Source organism: Pseudorca crassidens, chromosome 12 (assembly GCF_039906515.1).
Source record: "Pseudorca crassidens isolate mPseCra1 chromosome 12, mPseCra1.hap1, whole genome shotgun sequence".
NCBI classification, from domain to species: Eukaryota; Metazoa; Chordata; class Mammalia; order Artiodactyla; family Delphinidae; genus Pseudorca; species Pseudorca crassidens.
In genome coordinates this window covers 85,887,644-85,910,587 of record NC_090307.1, presented here as the reverse complement: position 1 = coordinate 85,910,587, position 22,944 = coordinate 85,887,644, and the positions used below count along the sequence as shown (strand labels likewise).

Below are 22,944 nucleotides of genomic sequence, written 5' to 3'. Positions count from 1 at the left end.
CATGTTCAAATTTCACCAACTGTCCCAAAAGAAAGTCTCCATTTTATAGCATCGTAGGAAGACTAGATTCAGGCTACAATCAATAGATGCTAAAACCGTCGGGTGAAGGTTTGACGAGGAATATAGGGTATTTACATAGTCTTAGGGTATCTCCCCACACCTTGCATATCAATTGCAGAAGGAAAAATGGCAGATACCACCCTAACCTGATGATCGAAGTTAAAATCACCAATAAGGGGGCAAACCAGTATCACGTGCTTCCAATGAGACGCTGAGAAGGGCACCATGTCCCTTCTGAGAGATTCCTGCAAGGACACGTAGCCTGCATCCAGTTACGAGAAAGCAAGAGACAAACCCAAACCGAGGGCATATTCTGTGCAGCAGAACATCAAGGAACTGCTTGAAATTAGACGACATCAAAGCGATAGGACAACCGAGCACAGTGTGAAATCCTGGACTGATCCAGAATCAGGGGAGGATTGCTAAAAAGAGGCTGTTCCAAAAGCCACCAGTTGAGACGTTAGACTCGTTATTTAAGGGATTTTTAATTAATGGGGTTGGACTAGAATATACAATCAGGATCATCCCTGGGTTTACCTGACAGGTGTCACGGGAACAACTAACACCGGAGAAGGCTTTTTACCGGATGTTCCAATAGAGCATTTCCCCTCCCGGCCTCACCAGACCCTCACCGCGGTGGGCAGTGATTGGAGCAGGGCAGGCAGCCTCAACCGCGCCTGCAGGTGAGAAAGTGCAGCTCTGAAGGGTGTTCCAGCACTTTCTACGATGCTTTGTTGCTTCTCCTTGACGTACCTTGCCGTAGAGGCAGCCTGGTGTGGTGCCCGTTTGAGGGCTTGGACTCTGATGTCCCAAGTTCAAATCCCTGGCCTTGGGGCAAGCTCTTTCCTCCCCTTCCCTGGATCTCAGCTTCCTCCATGGTAAGCTGGGATCCATCGTAGTCAAGGAGCGTGATTTAGACAACACATAAACAGCACTGAGGTGGTACCTGGCCCTTCGTGAGCAGAGCCCCCTGAGTCTGTTTGCTTCCAAGCATGAAACTACAATACTATATACATCATTTGTTTCTTTGTAAGCTTTGGCTAACTCACTATGAACCCACCCAGGCTCTTCCCTCCCTACAAAGATACTCACTTTCGCTCCTTCTTATCCGTCGGCTTGTTGACCTCCCTGAAGATGTTGGACAGCACCCCATCTGTCCAGTCTCGGGTGGTGGGGTCCAGGATGCCGTAGAGCTCTATGACACTCATCGCCTTGGGGTTCAGGACATACAGCTTTGTCACCAGCCCGAGCCTAAATCGAAGGAGAGGCTTCAGCCGTGGCTCGGGCAGACTAAACACATTAGGAGAACAATCTAGGTCACCCATGTGGGGGATCAGATCCCCTGTGTTTTCGATCCAATCCAAAATTTAAAATGCAAACCATCCAAATTCTGCACTGGGCTTCCCACTCTCTGTTAATGACTTATGCTAAACACAAGGGAACCACCTTTCACCAGGAACGTGGCCCCAACACAAGTGAGGTCTGAACTGATAACACGGCTTTGACTTCTGAGGGCAACAGACGCTAACCTTCATGTATATTTCATGTTTGTGTATTTACATATTCATGCATATGGCACACTCATGCAAATATTTCACAACTAGTGTTAGGAGATTATAGTCACCAGGATAACGTAAAACCTTTGAACTCCCGATGTTCAATCCCTCATAGTTACAGAACGACATCTGCTCTGCGTTGCTGGCTTTACAAATCACGCAGACAGGGTATTTCCCAGTATAATGCCTGTAAATTCCCGCAGTGCCGTGGGATTAATTCATCTATAGAAAACTAAAGTTCACACAAAACATAGTTTATAATTAACAAAATAAATAAATAAAAATAATCGTGGCATACCTATACTCACATCTGTACGTGACAGTTCTATAAATTATCTAACAATGAATTAATTAAAGAACGAAATACAGGATGGCTATGGAATAACCCTCTTAAAATCAGTAAGCCATCGTCCACTGATTATCTCACGAGAAACATAAGAAGGAAGAAGGAACGACAGTCACTCAACTGGATTTTACAGCCTACTAGAACTGGTAAAGTCACAAAGATTATAAGGCTTGATTTAGATTTTTGCTGGAACGTCAGCGTGCACTGAAATCTTTCCGGAATGCAGCTACTGCTTAGGAGAAAGGTGAGAAGTCAGAAAACCCATATTCAGTATAAGGGCATCGATTCACCACAGGTCTTTGTGATATTCTATATTAGGAGTGTGAAATCACTTTTTCCTTCGAGTAGTATAGCTCTTGCAGGGCTGGTGATGATAACGCATTTGGGGAGGGGACACTTTTTTGGCCACTCTGATACCATAACAGTGTCGCCTAACGGCCGGGGGTCCTGACCGACTTTACAGGAGCAATCTGAACGCCAAGAAAATACGACCTAAGTTAATTTTCAAAACATCCTTATAAGATAGTTTTTGAAATACTCATTTCACAAATAAACCTATTCACAGTCTGATGCACAAGAGGCTAACTGCTTTGCCTTCTAAAATATATCGACTAAATCAGCAATAAAACAAGTTAAGATGCTCTGGGTTTGGGACTTGCCTGGCCGTCCAGTGGTTAGGACTTCGCACTCCCACTGCAGGCGGCACAGGTTCAATCCCTGGTCAGGGAACTGAGATCCCACAAGCCACGTGGCGCGGCCAAAGTTAAAAAAAAAAAAAAAGATGCTCCGGGTTTAAAGGGGGGTGTCTGGGACAAACGTAACCTCCCAGGAAATCAGAGAGCAAAGTGGGACTAGGTAATACCGCCACCGACCTCACTGTGAAACCACCGTGGCAACAAAGCCCTCCCCGAGGATGCCATACTCACCTGGTCTGGGCCTGACACAGGGCATTTATGACCACGGACTTGCCCCCTCCCGTGGGCCCCACCACCATTGTCGTGTGGCGGGTCATCATGGTCTCGAACATCTGAACCACCTTATCCACCTGTAGGACAAGCAGTGGCAGCTGGGTTAAAACATAGCTTTTTGTTAAAAACAGCTTTATTGAGCTAGAATTTGCACACCGTACAACTCACGCATTTAAAGTGTTTCAACAATTCAGTGGTTTTCAGTATGTTTAAAAGGTTGTGAAACCATTACCACGTTCAATTTTAGAACATTTTCATCACCCCCCACAGAAAAAAACCTCTGTGCTCACTCGTCATGTCTCCCAAGCCCGTTGCCCCCAGCCCCTGGCACCCACTAATCTACTGTCTGTCTCTATGGATTTGCCCGTTCTTGACAAAAGAATGGAATGATATAAAGGGAATTGTGCAGTATGTAGTTTGGGGTGTCTGGCTTCTTTCACTCAGCATCATGTTTTTAAGGTTCACCCATCAGTGTAGCCTATGTCAGTACTTCCTTCCTTTTTATGGCCAAATAATGTTCCATTGTATGGATGGACCACATTTTGTCTATCTCTTCATCCGTTGATGATATTTGCATTATTTCCACTTGTTGGCACTTACGAATAATGCTGCTATGAATACTCGTGGACAAGTTTTCATGTGGATAAATACATTCTCATTTCTCTTGGGTTTATACCTAGGAATAAAATTGCTGTTCGTCATATAGTAACTCTATGTTTCACTTCTTGAGGAACCACCAGACTCTTTCCAGAAGTGGCTACACTACACCATTCTACATTCCCACGAAAAACACATCTTTTTAAACAACCACCTCTAGAGGAAACCACCAGGGCCAGGAAAGGTGCACAGAGATCTCTCATCTGTGGTCAGTACCCGCTGCCCCGGCCTGAGGCCTCTGGGTAGCCTGATGCCCCAAGGTGGCCCGTCCAGAGGCAGCCACCCCAAACCTGCAGCTTTGGGCATTTACGCCCTGAGCAGAACACTCTGGCCATAATGTATGGCTTACAGACAACATATACAATCTCACAGGCTTCAGATGATCAAAATTTTACTTGTAATATCTAATTTAAAATTTTTTCAAGTGTGACTCTGGGGGAAAAAAAGGTGGGGTGGGGAGAGAAGATTAGACGGTTGGGCCCCAAAACAAAATACTTAATTTATCTGATCACATTATGCCAAAAACATTTTTGGAAGGTGAGATATCCATAGAGTGGAATATAACTCAGCCTCCAAAAGGAAGGGAATCCTGACACATGCTACAACACGGATGAACCTTGAGGACGCTATGCTGAGTGAAATCAGCCAGACACAAAAGGACACACACTGTATGATTCCACTCACATGAGGTCCCCAGAGGAGTCAAATACCTAGAGACAGAAAGTAGAATAGAGGTTACCAGGTGCTGAGGGAGGAGGAGGGGGAATTAGTATTTAATGGGGACAGAGCTTCAGTTTTGCACGATGCAAATCTCTTTCACCACAACATGAGTATATTTAACATTACTAAACTGTACTAAAAATGGATAAAATGGTAAATCTTATGTGTACTTTACCACAATAAAAAAAAAAGAAAAAGAAAATGGGGGTGGGGAATGGTTAAGATGGTAAATGTTATGTGTATTTTACCACAATTATTTTTAAATGAAAAAAAAAATGGAAAGGACCCAGAAAAAGCCAGTGAACTCTCATCCTCAGCAGCATTTTACCTGGACAGGTAAGACAACGTAGCCATTTTCCTGGAGCACCTGTTCTACAGCATCATTGAAATCGGGGTAGCGAACCCGCGGGCAGTCTAGTCCAGGAAACAGATCGGAAATCAAACCAAGGAAGAGAGGGACGTCTTCAAACACGAACTTGGGCAGATTCATGTCTCGAAGGGCCCTCATAAGCACCACATCCTGGATGGAACGAAACAGACGTCTTCAAAGATGTTTCTGAAAGCCCCCAGGGCTAGTCTAGAAATCGTCTTATGAAGTAGACAATGAAATTTTATATGAAATACAAAACATAAAGCATTCCAAGTACAGTTTCTGGAGAGATACACGAGTCTATTGCCCACAGAGTGGCATTGATCAGACTCTGTTCTGGAGTAAGTCCCGTGTGAAAGAAACATGACCACCCCTCTGGCTTTTATTGCAAAGAGGAAATAACTCATGTTCGTGCTTTCTAGAGAATTTTATTCACCCCCACCCCTCCAGCCCATCATCCTGCAATTGTAGATTGATTATTATCATTGAAGTATCACAAACATTGGCACCATGAAGACATTGAACTGGACCTTATGGTAATATGCCAAATTCAAAGAGAACAATGTAATGAAGAAGAGACCAAATGAAGGCCAGACAAGTAAATGAAGTGACAGCTAAGAATAAAACTTTCTCTTGATACCTGTGCTCCCCGTCACCTCCATCCCAGCATTTAGTCAATACACATGAACCAAATTAAAAAACCAGAGAACTTAGAGCATGTGGCCCCTACCTCCCTAAGCTCAGAAGAACCTCTCTTCAGCTCACCAGCCATCACCAACACTGATTTAACGGCTCTGAGTCCAAAATCATAATGATGTTGCTTGGAGAGCTGCTCCCGGGCCAGCTTATACAGAACGGTCATCTTTTTGGCCAGAGTCTTTTGTGATAAAAGACAATGAAAAATAAATGAAGAAAATGCCCTGAAAACACCAGAACGTCATGACACAAAGAAAACTGACATAAAGATGTTCAGATGAAGCTGCTCTACAAACCAGCAAATCTTGCCTCCAACAAATACCAGGATGGGTCCCCCGTTTTTAACAGTGATAAATTACAACCTAATTTAAAAGAACACCAGCCTTACCAGACAGAGTTGGATGACAGTCCTTGAAAGCCAAGGAAAATCTTAACCACCTTAAAGAACAGAATTCATACAACTTTTTAAATCATAGAGATTACACTCCAGAAATGTGCTTCCTTTAACCTAAACATGTTATTAAAGTTTTCTCGTAACTGTTTTTGGGGACAAGTCATCCACCTGGTCTACATCAAGGATTCAACACTTGCTGGTCCCTATGGATGGCATGGGGATTTTGCTCATTGAAACAAAGAACCAGAGATCTCTCCACTCCGGCTCAAAATCCATAGACAATAGGATTGGCAATAAGAGCCTTTACCAAAACACTGCAGAGAAGCAACCTAACAATCCTTTACCTTAAAAATATTTGCAGGCTTCCCTGGTGGCACAGTGGTTGAGAGTCCGCCTGCCGATGGAGGGGACGCAGGTTCGTGCCCCCGTCCGGGAAGATCCCACATGCCGCAGAGCGGCTAGGCCCGTGAGCCATGGCCGCTAAGCCTGCGCGTCCGGAGCCTGTGCTCCGCAACGGGAGAGGCCACAACAGTGATAGGCCCGCGTACCACACAAAAAATATATTTATTTATTTATTTATTTATTTATTTATTTATTTATTTATTTATTTATTTGGCTGCAGCGGGTCTTAGTTGCAGCATGCAGGATCTTATTTTTTAGGTGCTGCATGTGGGATCCAGTTGCCCAACCGGGGGTCAAACCCAGGCAGGCCCCCTGCATTGGGAGCGCGAAGTCTTAACCACTGGACCACCAGGGAAGTCCCAGTTTCCTGGTTTTGATGTTATCACTGCGGGAAGCTGGGTGAGCGGTACCTGGAACTCTCTGGACTACTGCTGCCATCTCTTGTGAGTCAAATGATTCCAAAATAAAAGTTATAGTTTTAAAAAGAGAGAAAGGGAGGACTTCCCTGGTGGTCCAGTGGTTAAGACTCCACACTTCCACTGCAGGGGGCACAGGTTCAGTCCCTGGTCGGGAACTAAGATCCCACATGCAGCACAATGTGGCCAAATAAATTAATTTAATTTAATTTTAAGAAATGATGCACTCCCAGCTTTAAAAAAGAGAAAAAGAGACAGAGAGAGAGAAAAGGGAGAGAGATAAAGCAGAACAATTTGAAAAGCCACACGGAATGAAAATGTCCCAGGGCCCCCATCTGCGAGCAGACCCAGGCGGGTGCAGGGACGCCTGGCGGTAAGGGACCTCACCTTGGCCCAGAAGAAGCCCTCGGAGAACAGCATGATTTCACAGATCTGCTGCAGGTCAGGCACAATCACCACCACGGGCCGGAACAGGGCCTTCACTGACTCGGGCAGTTCCGTGCGGCCCGCGTAGCCGGGGTTCATGGTGATGAAGATGCCCATTCTCGAGTCCAGGGAGATCTCCTGCCCTTCAAACTAGGGGACAAGAGGAAAGGAAGGAAGGATTATGCTGCTGGCCAGCCTACCATGGGGCAAGGAGGCCTGGGGAGCCACATGGCTCTTCCTTTCATGGGTACAAGACAGACACCACCATCTGTCTCTTGCCCTTTCCCGGTGATAAATGCAGAGTCCTCGTGCTTATGGCCTCAGTGTTCTGGGGTGCCAGCCTCAGCCGACCCCCAAACTCTGATGTGAATCAAGGGTCTGTCCACTTGAGAAGTAGCTGTTGTTGGGAAAGTGTGCAGCCGGGGGTTGATTCGAGGCACTGTGTGACCTCCAACAGGTCACTTACCCTCTCTGAGTCTCTGTTTCCTTCTCTGCAAGGCTGTGGCAGTTAAACGAGACAACATATTCAAGAGCACCCAGCCCACTGCTTCGTGCAAAGTGGACTTTCATTCATGTTAGCTGTCACTTCTCTCCCCATTCCCACCTTCATGCTGGTCTGGCTGCCTGGGTGTCACCTGGACCCTTCCGACAGAATCCTACCTCAGCATCCTTCAAGAAACCAGCCTGTGTCCTCCAGGGGCCCCATGGACCAACAAAATGCAGAAATCTCTATATTTTGAGTCTCTTTAGCCTACAGTTGAATTTCAACTGTCTTAACTTTCCTCTCTACTAAGATTTTACTGTTCTATTTCTTTTCATGGTCCACCAGAGAGACAGACGACAGATGTTTTATTTTTATGAGGCACAGCCTGCCTCAGGGACAAGAGGGCAGCCCAGCCTGAGAGCTGATGCTCCCCAGAGATGGAGGCTGCTGTCTTGTCTCTCAAGTCTGCACTGAGACTACACTCACCCACGCCTCAGTATCTCATGTGAGTCCCAGATCAACCTCTGGAGACAAGACACAGCCCTGCTCTTAAAAACACAGGCTCTAGGGACTTCCCTGGCGGTCCAGTGGCTAAGACTCCACACTTCCACTGCAGGGGGAGTGCGTTCTGTCCCCGGTCAGGGAACTAAGATCCCACATCCTGCATGCCACACAGCACGGCCCAAAACACAAAACAAAACAAAACAGCTTCTAGAAACCCAAACACATTGCAGGCTCAATGTGTCTCCCATGGGAGTAGTAAGCTCAGCCCTAAAATGTTTCAGAAGAACTAATTAATAGAAATCCATCCAGAATCCTCAAATGTTTAACAGTACCCAGTTTACATAATCTCTTGACCATGAGCCCTGAGGTCCAGGGAGAAAGCAGGCGGGGTGCAGGGCCGCAGAGGTGCCCACAATGGAATCCTCACCAACCCATGCTGAATTTGGGTCCTGAATCTCCCAATGAGGCTCTGTGGGGCCTTGGAGGATGTACAGGAGTTTTCAGGTGAAGGAGAAAAAAGGACAGTTCCAAGCAGATAGGGATGCATATGGTGTCCCAGGGCGTGGAATGTTTGTAGAGCAAGTGGCGTAAAGTGACAAGTGTTCAGGGCACGCAGGGGCAAGGACAGCGGCCGGAGGAGCAGTAGAGCAAGCTGGGATCACAGTTCAGGGAAACGGTCCAGCCATTCTGGTCTCTGTTGTCAGAGAACTCACTCTGGGCTACCTAAATTACATACGGTCCTGTTTCTCCAAACTCTCAACCAGTTTAATCTGATGTAACTTCATACAGACATCCCAAACTTGAGTCTACAAATGTATTGTTGGACGGGGAGAGATTAGTAAATTCTCAAAAAATTTTTAAGTTTGCCTTTTCACTTTGATAACAATCTTAATAATCTTCCTCATTACAGTGCCGTAATTTTACCAAGTACGAAGGCAAATGTTCTTGTTCACTGTGATAATTTCTACTGAAGATATTTTGATTGAATGGAATGTTGATTTTTCTTCTTTAAGTCGTTTTTTCTCAAATTTGGGAAGAATATTTCCTGACCTTGAAAGGGGGCCTTACACATCACTTATTTGAGAATCCTGCCCTACCCGTCTGTAACTATGGATCACATGTCTGGAATTATTTTGAAGTTCTTAGACTATTACAGTCCTTAATTATCAAAGATGTTGATAATTTGGGGAAACCCAACTATCTCCATTTGAAGGCAGAAGTTGGGCAAATCTTCATCTAGGGGGAACCTGGTCTGGATAGACGACTGTCCACCACCTGATATTTCAGCACGTTCCCAGCCTGGGGACATGATCCGGGCTGGCTTCACACTTATCCTCACCTGGAACCTGGTCAACTGATGGATCAGAGCGTTTCGGATCGTCTGGATCTGGGACGAGATGACTGAGAGCACGGAGGCATCGATGCGATTAAACTCGTCAAAACAGCCCCAAGCCCCACACTGAGCCATGCCCGAGAAAATCTTCCCGACGGCCTGGGATGAAAGAAGTGTCAGGACAAGGGCAATTTTCATCTTGAAAACTGCAAGCAATCCATGTATGGATACCATTTTCTAAATTAAAAGCGAACGACAATCAGAACCTACTGTAGAGCACAGGGAACTCTACTCAGTGTTCTGTAGTGACCGAAATGGGAAAGAAATCCAAAAAAGAGGGGATATATGTATATGTATAGCTGATTCACTTTGCTGTACAGCAGAAACTAACACAACATTGTAAAGCAACTCTACTCCAATAAAAATTTTAAAAATAAAAAATAAAAAAAGCAAATGACGCTCATCAGATTGGCAGAGAAGAGCCACCCCAGGAGTGGGTCTTCCTGGCAAGACTTCCAAGGCCTCTCGTGGGCCAGCTACCACTCATAGGATTTCACAAATTAAGGATTTTTTTAAAGATTTGTATTAGACTATAGTTGATTTACAATGTTTTGTTAGTTTCTGCTGTATAGCACAGTGAATCAGTTATACATATACATACATACACTCTTTTTTAGATTCTCTTCCCATATAGGCCATTACAGAGTACTGAGTAGAGTTCCCTGTGCTATACAGTAGGTCCTTACCAGTTATCTAGTTTATATAGAGTAGTGTATATATGTCCATCCCAATCTCCCAATTTATCCCTCCTCCTCTTTCCCCCTGGTAACCGTAAGTTTTTCTACATCTGTGACTCTATTTTTGTTTTGTAATTAAGTTCAAGGATTTCACAAATTAAGGATTTTAACGTAAAAACCCAGATTTCTGGCTTCTCTTGAGATGCTGGAAAATCTAACACTGGGTCCACTTTTCCAAGTGGCAACAATTGACCTAAGCGCAATAGCGGCTCCCCCTTTAGATGGAGCTTTGCTTTCCAGTTGGCCGCAGTCCCCACCACTCTCTATCGTCTGTCTGCTGCTTTATTCATTTACACTATCTAGCTGACTCCAGTGGGCATTTAGTTTGGGACTCTTGCCCTACATGCTGCTAACAAAGAGATACAGCCAAGTTCCTAGACTGTGATGGTGAAACGTTTCCTACTATGTTCCTCCAGCTGTCACCATGTCATCTCATGGAAGCGTATGGGGTGAAATGCCTTCCCACGCTGTCCCCCTTTTAGCTCTCCGCCTAAGAAGACCGTACCAGAAGTGACGCCAGGGCCTTACTTTGTAATCCATGCCTTCGCCGCAGTTGGTTACAACACAGAGCAAGCCCAAGGCTTTGGCCAGGTCCTTGGTGGTCTCAGTTTTGCCAGTACCTGCTGGGCCAGCAGGGGCCCCACCCAGATACATGGACAGCGCCTGTTAGAAGCCAAATGCAAAACATACGTTGTCTGATTCACGGAAAGAAACAGGTGTCAATTCCCAGTTTGTGACAGTCTGTGCAGGAGTATATAAATGGCAATGGACCAGTTCACACTCACCTTTTCTGACAGTCACCATTTTTTTTTAAGTCTTTATTGAATTTGTTACAATATTGCTTCTGTTTTATGTTTTGGTTTTTTGGCCCTGAGGCATGTGGGATCTCAGCTCCCCAATCAGGGATCGAACCTGCACCCCCTGCATTGGAAGGCGAAGTCTTAACCACTGGACCGCCAGGGAAGTCCCTGACAGTCACCATGTTTAACATTTCTTTTCTGTCTTTCTCCGTTGACCTCCACTGACCACCGCCCACCCGGCCCCCCATTATATAGGAACCAAGGACTCTGCAATATGCTGGACTCTGTACCCACCCTGAGCACAGTGCCTATAGCAGTTCCCAGAGCTGAGGCTCATGGAAACATGGACATCTGTGCAGGGAAGGATTAACTGTGCCCAAAGAAAGGTTTGGCCCTTTGTCTCTACACCCTAGGAGCTGACCTCTAAGCCCTCAGAATGCCCTGCCTGAGAAGGGTGTCCTTGTTTATCTGGGGACCTTGGGCCACGCTGGACAGTCTAACAATGTGATTTATGGTGGGAGCCTTGGGCCACATGGTATCATCAGGTCAACTTCCGCAGGGTCTGGGGACTAAGGTCAGTCATTCAGGGGGTCAGTCATGTCTGCAATGACAAGCCCCCAGTTAAAGCGCTGGCCACCAAGGCTCGGTGGGCTTCCGTGGGTGGCAGGACTTCACACGTGCGGCCACACAGAGCTGCCAGAGGAAATGATGCTGTCTGGACAGCTGCATCAGAGAGGAAACTGAAGGCTGGAAGCTCCTGGACCCTGTCCTATGCCTTCCTCCATTGCTGATTTTGATCTGTATCCATTTGCTGCGAAAACCATAACCAGGACCATAATGGCTTTACTGAATTCTGTCATTTCTTTTAGCAAACTATTGAACCGGAGGGTGGTTTTAGGGGCCACCTGAACTTGCAACAGCCCAATCCCAAAAGGTGGCACGTAGGTCATATTCCAAATGGAAACTCTTTTATATAGATTTTGAAAGTGTAACATCCCTTACTCTCAGCATTAACTTCCTGGGGCTGCCGTAACAAAGTACCACAAACTGGCTGGCTTAAAACAACAGAAATGTATTCTTTCACAGTTCTGGAGGCTAAAAGTCTGAAATCAAGGTGTGGGTAGGGCCACACTCCTTCCGAAGGCTCCAGGGGAGGATCCTTCCTGGCCTCTTCCAGCTTCTGGTGGCCCCAGGTGTCCCTGGCTTGTGGCCGCATCCCTCCCGTCTCTGCCTCCGTCTTCACATCACTTTCTCTGTGTCTCTGTGTTCTCTTCTCTTCTTACAAGGACATCAGTCACTGGTATTAGGGCCCTAATCCAGGATGTTCTCCCCCCAATCCTTAACTAATTCGATCTGCCAAGACCCTATTTCTAAATAAGGTCACATCCGAGCTTCCGAGCAGACCTGAATTTGGGGCAGGGTAGGGGACACTGGTCAACCCAGTACACCATCACAATTAACACAGTCACCCTTAGAGAAAAACACATAACCCCAGGTGAACGATCACCAAGAGACCCAGGCTGCCAATCACCTGAGTGAGAGTCAGGTAAATCCGGTCCGTAAGGGGCGTGATAACCAGCCTCCCGTTCAAACCCATGTACTCGTAGCCGTAGCTGAAGGTCCCCGTGCACTGGCGGACGTTCAGCTCATCTGGTTCTCGGTCCCAGTAAAACCGCAGCTGACTTTCCCATTCGAACTCCCGGGCCTCGAGAATGCTGGAAGGTGAGCAACGGGGGATAAGTGAAGAGAGAAAGAGATGCAGCAGAAGGTGGACAAGGGGGAGGAAGGAGAGACACTGAGAGAGGCCAGAGGACGACAAAAGACAGGTTTCGAGACGCCAGTGCCCTAGGCAGGTCCCTACCTGTCCCGTATGAAAGAGTCAACTATATCTCGGGCGTGTACGTCGATGATGAGGACGGTGTTGTATTTCTTTCTGTCGTTTCTGCTTAAGGACATGGTGATCCGAGTGACCAGCTCATCAATCTGCCGGTGCATCTTCTGGCCGTAGTTCTTCATGGCCTGCTTCTCCCCTTGCTGCACTTTGCGGAAGACATCTTCCACCTCCCAGGTCCACCACACCTGGCTGGCGGCCAGCACCACCATCCCTTGGTACAGGAGCATCCAGTCGACCCTAAGGGAAAAGCACACCTTCAACGAGATTTTCCCAGGATTGGGACCGAAAACGGTCCTGTCAAGAATCTAATTCTTTCAAAAGGAAATCCTGCTGTACACTGTTGTAAATTGGTACAGCTACTATGGAGAACAGTATGGAGCTTCCTTTAAAAAACTTAAAATAGAACTACCATATGACCCAGCAATCCCACTCCTAGACATATACCCGGAAAAAACCATAATCCGGAAGGATACATGCACCCCAATGTTCACTGCTGCACGATTTACAGTAGCCAAGACGTGGAAGCAACCTAGATGTCCATCAACAGAGGAATGGGTAAAGAAGACGTGGTACATTTATACAATGGAATATTACTCAGTCATAAAAAGAATGAGATAATGCCATTTGCAGCAACATGGATGGACCTAGAGATTATCATACTAAGCAAAGCAAGTCACACAGAGAAAGACAAATATCATATGACAGCACTCATATGTGGAATCTAATTTTTAAAAAAGATACAAATGAACTTACTTACAAAACAGAAGCAGACGTAGATATCGAAAACAAACTCATGGTTACCAAATGGGAAACTTGTGGGTGAGTGATAAGTCAGGAGCTTGGGATGAACATACACACACTACTATATGTAAGACAGATAACCAACAAGGACCTACTGTATAGCTCAGGGAACTCTACCCAATATTCTGTGATAACCCATATGAGACAAGAATCTAAAAAAGAATGAATATATGTATAACTGAATCACTTTGCTGTACATACTAAAACTACAATGTTGTGTAGACACAACATTGTAAATCAACTATGCTCCAATAAAATTAAAATATTAAAAAAAGAATCTATTTCTTTCATACAGATGGCCAACAGGCACATGAAAAGGTGCTCAACAATGCTAATTACTAGACAAATGCAAATCAAAACTGCAATGAGGTACCACCTCACACAGGTCAGAATGGCCATCATCAAAAAGTCTACAAACATAAACGCTGGAAAGGGTGTGGAGCGAAGGGAACCCTCCTACACAGTTGGTGAGAATGTAAACTGGTGCAGCCACTACAGAGAACAGTATGGAGGCTTCTTCAAAAACTAAAAATACAGTTACCGTATGATCCAGCAATCCCACTCCTGGGCAGATATCCAGAAAAGACAAAACTTCTAATTCAAAAAGATATATGGGGACTTCCCTGGCGGCCCAGTGGTTAACACTCCACACTTCCACTGCAGTGGGCGTGGGTTCGATCCCTGGTCAGGGAACTAAGATCCCATAAGCTGCGCGGTGCAGCCAAAACAAAAAGATATATGCACCTCAGTGTTTACAGCAGCACTATTTACAACAGCCAGGCCACGGAAGCAATCTAATACAATGGAATACTACTCAGCCATAAAATAGAATGAAATAATGCCATTTGCAGCAACATGGATGGACCTAGAGATTATCATACTCAGTGAAGTAAGTCAGACAAAGACAAACATCATATGATATCATTTCTATGTGGAATCTAAAACATAATACAAACGAACTTATGTATGAAACAGAAACAGACTCAGACATAGAAAACAAACTTATGGTTACTAAACAGGAAGGTGGGAAATAAATTAGGAGTATGGGATTAACAGATACGAACCAATATACATAAAATAGATAAGCAACAAGGATTTACTGTATAGCACAGGGAATTATATTCAATATCTTGTAGTAACCTATAAAGGAGAAGAATCAGGAATGTATATATGAGTGTGTGTATAACTGAATCACTTTGCTGTACACCTGAAACTAACACAATATGGTAAATCAACTATACTTCATTTTAAAAAAAATCTATTTCTTTGATCTGGAATAGGGAAGGCAAAGTATAAGCTGCAGGTAAGCAAAGGAGAATAAAACTCTTCTGGCCAGATAGTAAAACACCAGGCCAACAGAGACATGCACATGAAAAAGTTACAGGTGCATGACTGTGTAAAAGATGCCAGATCACTTTAAAGATGTGTCTTTACAGATGTTCAAAAATTATTTAACATTATGGGCATACTGTAAGAATTTTTTAATTTTTAAAAATTCCGGGCTTCCCTAGTGGCGCAGTGGTTGAGAGTCCACCTGCCGATGCAGGGGATATGGGTTCATGCCCCGGTCCGGGAAGATCCCACATGCCGCAGAGCGGCTGGGCCCGTGAGCCATGGCTGCTGAGCCTGCGCGTCCGGAGCCTGTGCTCCGCAACGGGAGAGGCCACAACAGTGAGAGGCCCGAGCACCGCAAAAAAAAAAAAAAAAAATTCCAACAAAAATATTAATTATCTCTGACCACACACCCCCGTGGTTCCTTGTTATAGTTTCCTGAGTGTCACTCGGCACTCTTTTCCATTCTCATACAGACCTGTTCAAAGTTCAAGATACACAAATATGGGGAGAAGGGGTTGTAAGGGCTGTTTCTCCAAAATCGGCATCAGGGAACACAAGCTACACTGCACCTTGCTTTTCTCACCTATTGGTTCTAGTGGGCATGCGTATAGGTCAACGGACATAGGTCTGACCAGGTCCTCGTCAAAGCTAAACAATATTTCAGAGCATCAAAGGATCGCAATTTAAGCAGACGTTTCCGCACTGATGTCTATTCAAGTTGCTTCCAGTTCTTTTGCCAATACAAACGATACCACAGTAAACGTCTCTCTACATTGTCTGGCACTGTCTGGAGGCATTTTTGGTCGTCACAACTGGGGGAAAGGGTATTGCTGGCATCTAGTAGGTGCTAGAGGCCAGGGATGCTGGTAAACATCCTACAATAAACAGGACGGTCTCCCACAGCAAAGAATTATCCGGCCCCAGATGTCAACGGCACCGATGGCGAGAAACCCTGCTTTATGCACATCCTGAGGAGTCAGAGCGGCTTCTAGTGTTATGCACCAGAATCCCAAGTGCAGGGCGACCAGTACAAAAGCATTTTTCTGATAGTTTATTTTAATAGGAAAAGTCAAATTACTTTAAAACATTGTAGCAATCCGTCCCCCCACCAGCCATGCATACTGCTGTCCTTCTCACCACACCCTCTCCAGCACTAGGCGTTATATTCTTTTGAATTTTTTGCCAATCTGAAAGGTGAACAAAACAATATCTCATTCGGCCTTAATCTGCAGATCCTGGATGACCAGTGAAGTCTTTCCTCTTTTCACATGTTTATCAGCCGCTTGGATTTCCCCTACTGACATACTAATTTCCAAAGCTGGTAAGTGCCTTGAAACACATTAGGGTAAACTTTTCTTCTAAATCATACCTAAAAAAATAATGGACCCAGAGCTATAAGTTCCAATCCAGTAAACGTGACTGCAAATGACGAGTCATTATCTTGATGATGGACAATTAATGGCAAAATGAATTTTAAAGAATATTTAAAACAATAAAAAGTATTTGGCTTTAATGTCTTGTGTTAAAATTGTGCGGTGCCTCTAAAACCTAAATAGTATGTATAGTTATGTTCCCGACACACAAGAGAGATGTAACGAAGGTGATGGAGGTCCAGAGGACGGTACTGAAATGAACAAAGATGGATCTTGCGAAAGGCAACAAACCTGAGAAGTAGGAAATCAGGAGAGGTGGAAACACTATAACCAGAGAAAATCAAGTGGTTCAGGGCAGAGCTAAGATGAACGTGATGGTGTCTGGCAAATCCCAGGACAGCGGGTGTGCTCTGGGGCTACATACACCTGGGCCTGTGCTCTCAGTGATGCTGAAACATGTCTGCTCACGTAAATCGATATTATCATTTCAGTGGCTCACCCCCTTCATTAGGAGCGACAAGTGCCCTTTAGCAGAGCGGTATTTAGGTGAGGAAAGGGTGGCTTAGACATTTCCCAATTAATCAGGTTGAATTCTCTTAACTCTGTCTTCCACCAACCACACGTTGTCACACATAGCAACACCCTGGCAAAGTAGCAGTTACGAGGCAAATAAAATGAATAAATGCGGATATAAAATTCATGCAATTTGGGAACATTGCAGAGATTTTTAGATATTCCGCTTCTGAAGGGCAGCGGTTTCTGTCTAGTTCAGTGTTGAAACAGAATCAAGCACAGTGATTAGCCCAGAGCAGGAATCCAGTAAACGCTAGTAAAATGAATGAATACAGCCCATGATGGGTTAAGGCCACCTCCTATCAGCTCATGAGAGGTAACTGACAAATATTCAGGAATTTTGCAAGCGGCGTGTTAAACTTCTTACCATTATTCCATTCAGCGTTTTTTTGTTTTTTTGTTTTTAAGTTTTGGTCATGCCACGCAGCTTGCTGGCTCTCAGTTCCCCAACCAGGGACCGAACCCAGGCCCTTGGCAGTGAAAGGGTAGAGTCTTAACCACTGGACTGCCAGGGAATTCCCTCCATTTAGCCTTCTTGAAATCAGACATGTGGGAGTATTTACACTATGGGAATTGGGAAAGGCTCTACAGCAAAGCTTTTTTTTCCCCAGAGAGCTAGTTTACTAATACACCACTGAGTGTATGTACATATATATATATATATATATAAATGGACACCTGATTATATAAAGAGGTACCAATTTTTTTATATGGTGCAGAACCTAAGAAAAAGCAGGATCCTAATCAGACAAATATTATGCTCTGTTCTAATAACTTATTTAAACAGACATTTTCAGTCTGCAAAATCAAAAAGGCAGCAGGCGAAACCAAGAGGACGGTGTTCTCATGATAATAAAGACTTTGTGTCTGCACAAAGGTCCTGCCAAATACACAGCTCTCCTGGAAAGTTACCCAAAGATGCTTTGCGGGCTTTGAGTTCAGCCCTCTTAGCCACTAGGGTCAGGCGTGGTTCAGCTCGGCGCTTGGAAGCTTCTAGGCCACAAAAATCAAAGAATGGTTGAAATTCATCAACTACTTTAGAAACAACTTTACCCGTTAACCTACACATAGAATCCACCTTAATGAACACCTGGTCTCTGGTGGGTCACTAGGTTCTCACACCTGAGCTCAGAATCCCCTGGGATATTGTGAAAACCCAGATCCCTGGGCCCCACCCTGAGAATTTCTTTCCTTTTTTCTGATATCTATTTATTTCTTTGTTTGTTTGTTTTGGCTGCACCAAGTCTTAGTTGCAGCACGCGGGATCTTAGCTGCAGCACGCGGGATCTTAGTTGCAGCACGCGGGATCTTAGCTGCAGCATGTGGACTTCTCAGTCACAGCATGTGAACTCTTAGTTGCGGCATGCATGTGGGATCTAGTTCCCCAATCAGGGATTGAACCCGGGCCCCCTGCATTGGGAGCATGAAGTCTTACCCACTGGAGCAGCAGGGAAGTCCCTCGAGAATTTCTGCTGGGGCAGGTTTGGGATGGGGCCCAGGAATATGCATTTCTAACAGGCTCCCAGGGACCCTGATGCTGCCGGTCCGGGGACCACACTTTGAGACGTGCTATACGAGGTGATCCTTACAGGACAGATATACATCAGCTTATTTAGCTACGGCAGGAAAAGAAAACCTCATTTGAAATGTCAGTTGATCTACTCCAAACCTTGAAAATTGATTCATTATGACCATACATATGATAAAGTAACACACAATCACATTTACAATCTTACCTGGTTCTGTCTTCACAGTATCTAAAGATAGCCTCTTTGGTAATTAGCCTGTTAGTTCTTCGCATTTCATTCAAAATTGCTGTCATCCAGTCCTCCACGCGCCCCTCGGCCCGGATGATCTTCCGGAACTCCATGACCTCTCCTTCTGCTGAAATCATGGCAGACACCAGTTTTTCTCCACTGTCCCCGTCATTAAACCTCAGCAGTGCTATGTTGTCGTACATCTGCAATACAGTGAGAGAAGCCACCCTGTAATACCTTCCCTGGGTTCTGGAATCAAAGAACAGCCTGCAGTGCCTCATCACACATCAGCGCTGCCAGGATGCCAGCAATAGCATCAGAGACCACATGCTAAATAGATGTCCATTCATTCAATGACTAACGTTCATTGGGTACTTTCGCTTATCCTGAACTATGCAAAGGTCGGTGGTAGATTAAACAAAAAGAAAGAGAGAGAAGACAGACTCCCCCCCAACACACACACTTGAGATTCTAGGGTATATGCTGATATAGAGAGGTATCTGGATATACGGACCAGCTGAAATCAGCATTCACCGAAGGAAAAGTGTTGCATTAAGTACTTGATCCTTAGTGCTTTATTTATTTGGAATAAAGGAATTGCTCGAAAACACTGGTTCTCCACCACGGATGATTTTGCCCCCAGGGGACACTGGGCGCCGTCTGGAGACATTTTTGGTCGTCACAGCTGGAGAGGGATGCTCCTGGCATCTTTTGGGTAGAGGTCAGGGATGCTGCTGAACATCCTACAATGCACGGGACAGCCCCCCACTCCCACCCCCGACACACACATATACACACAGAGAGAGAAAAAAATTATTTGGCCCAAGATGCCAATAGTGCCAAGGCTGAGAAACCTTGCTCTGGGCTGATACTAAATATAGAGCTTTGATTAGTTGACCAAAGATTACTCCTGGCCCAGCTCTGATTCTCTATCATAAGAGATAGTTTTGTCTGTTGTGTTTCCTGCCATTCAATATCGCTCACAGATACACATAAGTTTATGTAAAAGTATGAAAACATGGGCTGGAAGGAATCACATCATAGCCATGATAGTGGCTGCCTCTTGAAAGTGGAGGAAGAACTGTGAACGGGGATGGAATGAAGAGTATGTCAACTTTATCTCTACAAATTTATTTTACAAAAAAAGAGACAAAGCAAATATGACTAACTGGTAATAAGAGTGTCAATTCTGGGTGGCAGATAAGGTTCTTTAGCCAACACTGTAAGTCAGGCACTGTTCTAAGTACTTTACAAATATTAACCATTTAATCTTTATCGTTATAAATTTTTATAATTGGAGTTATCTGCATTTACAGATACGAAAACTGATGCCCAGAGAGGTTAAGTAACTTGCCAAAGGTCACACAGCAAATCCATGTAGAGTCAGGATTCGAACTCAGACAACCTGGCTGGATGTGCTATACCACTATCCTGTATTGTCTCTCTGCTTACTATATTAGTCTTTGTGTATTTCTGTATTGTTTTAGTTTCTCTAAAAAATGTTGTTTGGGGGACTGTGGAAAAAGAGCGACAGATAGCAGCTGAGTGCTGGTGTGGCTTCAGACGACAGTGGATTTCATCAGATTTATGCTTCAAATAAAAACCCCAGCAGCGGTTCATAGTCTTAAACCCCTGGGTTGAACCGAACTGTGTGGAAGACTTGAATACAACAAGCTGCAGTTACAGAGCTTACGCCACCCCTCCCCTGGGAGGCCCGGGGGGCCGACCTTGATCATGTGCTCCTGGACGCAGAGGGGGTCACTGCTGCCCAGGATGCTGAGCAACTCGTCATCAGAAATGAAGAAGAACCTGGGGAAGGCGTTCCTCTTGGAATCCAAGTAGTCGTTCAGGCTCTTCTGGCACCTCTCCAGGCCCTCGCTGATGTTCTGCAGGTCTTTGAGGCGGTTCGGGGCCTCACAGCATCTCTTGATCACGGGGTCTTTCAAGGTCTCGCCCATGATCTGGACAAGGTCAAGAGGACAGCTGTCAAGCCAGGGAAGCAGGAGCCCGGCCCCTGTCCCGGGTGGGCATCTGCCAGGATCCAGGCACAACAGAGCAAACCCGACAAACCAGAACCCCGCCTTCAGGGAGGCCAAATTGGCAAAAACTGTTAAGTGTTTAAATAAGCACCTTCAGGGACTTCCCTGGTGGTCCACTGGCTAAAACTCCACTCTCCTGATGCAGGGGGCCCGGGGTTCAATCCCTAGTCAGGGAACTAGATCCCACGTGCCGCAACTAAAATCCCACATGTGGCAACAAACATCCCGCGTGCCACAACTAAGACCCGGAGCAGCTAAATAAATAAATATCTATTTAAAAATTTCAAAATAAATAAGTAAATACTTTCTAACATACTATATATACATAACTTACTTATTTCCGATGTTTATTTTTTTTCCATCTTCCCGCTAGAAGGTCAGCTGCCCTGAGAAGAGATCTTTCTGTCTTTTGTTCAGTGTTTCCCCAAGTGCCTACAACAGTGTCTGCACACAGCTGACCCTCCATCAGCATTTGCTGGGTGAATAAAGCCAGCAGTTTCACTCGGAGCAATTTGTATGCACCTGAATATTCCCCACTCTATATAATGGCAAAAACATAATGATAAGAAAGGAAAAGAAAGAAAAGGAAATAGTCTAAATGTCCAACGAGAGGAAATTAGGTCAAAATTTGCTGTGACAATTTAGATGTTTATTTATTGACATATATGATGAGGATGTTAAATTTTAAAAAGATCATACTGATAAGAATGATCCTATTTCATAGAATAATTACATATTTATTGATATGTTTACATAGGAATTAACAAATTCTGGAAAGATACATGTTGAACTATTGAAATGTTTATCTTGGGCGTGCGATTGTAGCTATTTTTTCCTTTCTTTTTCTTTCTTTCTTTCTTTTTGCTTTTTTATAATGTCTAAGTCCTTCTATATAATGAATAGGTATCTGTTGCATAACTTTTTTAAGTTGCAAAAAAAGCTTATGCAGATGGATAAGAAAAAAAATCATAAACTCTAATGGACAAAAGAGATCCAAAACGGGAGCTGGCTGCCCGTAAATGGAGAATACAACAGCATCGCTGAGTAGCAAAGTACCTGGGCTTTGAGGTCAGGTGGGCTGGGTGAAAATCCTCGCCCCGCTAATTACTAGCAGCAGTGACCACTGGTACCACCCTTTCTGGAAGGACTTTAAAATGAGCATAGTCTCTCATGGGTAATTTACTTGTAAACAATCTATCGTAAGATACCCTAAATATGGAAAAAACTTTAGACACAAACTGCAAATTATTTATGAAAGCAAAGAATTTCGCTTCAAACAAGATGTCCAGTTACTAGACAATAATCAACTAAATTAATGTCAAGCCACTCACCAGAACATATAAAGGCATTAAAACATTTTCTCAGATAGTTTCATAATATAAACTATGTTTCTTATAATATTAAGAGAAAATGATAAGATAGGATTATATAAAATATCTTTATTAGCGTGTTTTTAACCCATATACATAGAAAAAAGATAAAAGAAATATATATTAAAGGCGACAGAACTATGGAAGATACATTTTCCCCTGCTTTTCTACATTTTCCCAAGCTTTTTACAGAAGTACTATTTTTTCCTTTTTTTTTTTTTTGCCATGCGTCATGTGGGATCTTAGTTCCCAGACCAGGGATCGAAACCACACTCCCTGAAGTGGAAGCGCGGAGCCCTAGCCACTGGACCACCAGGGAATTCCCACAAGTACTACTTTTATAATAAAAAATAAATATGAAAACCTTCTGGTGCCATAGGCCAGTGGCTTAAGATCAAACAGAAATTTTTACTGAAGAGATCAAGTTCATATATAATGACAGAAAAAATTGAGAAGCTACTAATAGACAAAATACTACATGCAAATATGTAAGTAAAAGTATCTCAAATCACTGTTCTTCTTTCAAGACTAAAACAGAAGCCAGTCACTTGCCCTTTTAAATACTTTATCGATGTTGTCAAACTTCTTTGCTTCATCTGGAAGTTGTGATCTGATATCTCCACCAATAAAGATGCTTTCCAGATACATCCATTTTCTCTGAACCAACATCCAAACCTGTAAATGCACAATGTTATCATCAACACAGGTTCCCAGGTACCTCGAGGTGTGTATGGCAAAATCCCACCTTAACACGGGAGAGATTTAAACCAACTCAGGTCATAAGACTTTCCAGGCAAGAGGGCAGAGTGAGTGCATACACTCCTTTCCAAATATATAGGAATGATAGAGGAAGCATAGCTAAATATTCTAAAA

The 22,944-nt window shown here is 44.4% G+C and overlaps 1 protein-coding gene across 2 annotated transcripts in view; it reads right to left on the bottom strand.

Annotated features, from left to right (window-relative positions):
* DNAH10 (dynein axonemal heavy chain 10) overlaps positions 1 to 22,944 on the bottom strand; it is a 147,671-nt gene that overhangs the window by 61,827 nt on the left and 62,900 nt on the right. For both annotated transcript variants that reach the window (XM_067701117.1, XM_067701116.1), the window contains exons 28-39: positions 22,624 to 22,746; positions 20,390 to 20,623; positions 18,642 to 18,865; positions 12,791 to 13,060; positions 12,461 to 12,644; positions 10,658 to 10,792; positions 9,339 to 9,491; positions 6,973 to 7,161; positions 5,408 to 5,554; positions 4,636 to 4,827; positions 2,889 to 3,007; positions 1,153 to 1,311 (exon numbers count right to left, since the gene is read on the bottom strand). In XM_067701117.1, the coding sequence (XP_067557218.1) occupies positions 1,153 to 1,311; positions 2,889 to 3,007; positions 4,636 to 4,827; positions 5,408 to 5,554; positions 6,973 to 7,161; positions 9,339 to 9,491; positions 10,658 to 10,792; positions 12,461 to 12,644; positions 12,791 to 13,060; positions 18,642 to 18,865; positions 20,390 to 20,623; positions 22,624 to 22,746 (2,129 nt within the window). The remainder of the gene's footprint in view (positions 1 to 1,152; positions 1,312 to 2,888; positions 3,008 to 4,635; positions 4,828 to 5,407; positions 5,555 to 6,972; positions 7,162 to 9,338; positions 9,492 to 10,657; positions 10,793 to 12,460; positions 12,645 to 12,790; positions 13,061 to 18,641; positions 18,866 to 20,389; positions 20,624 to 22,623; positions 22,747 to 22,944) is intronic.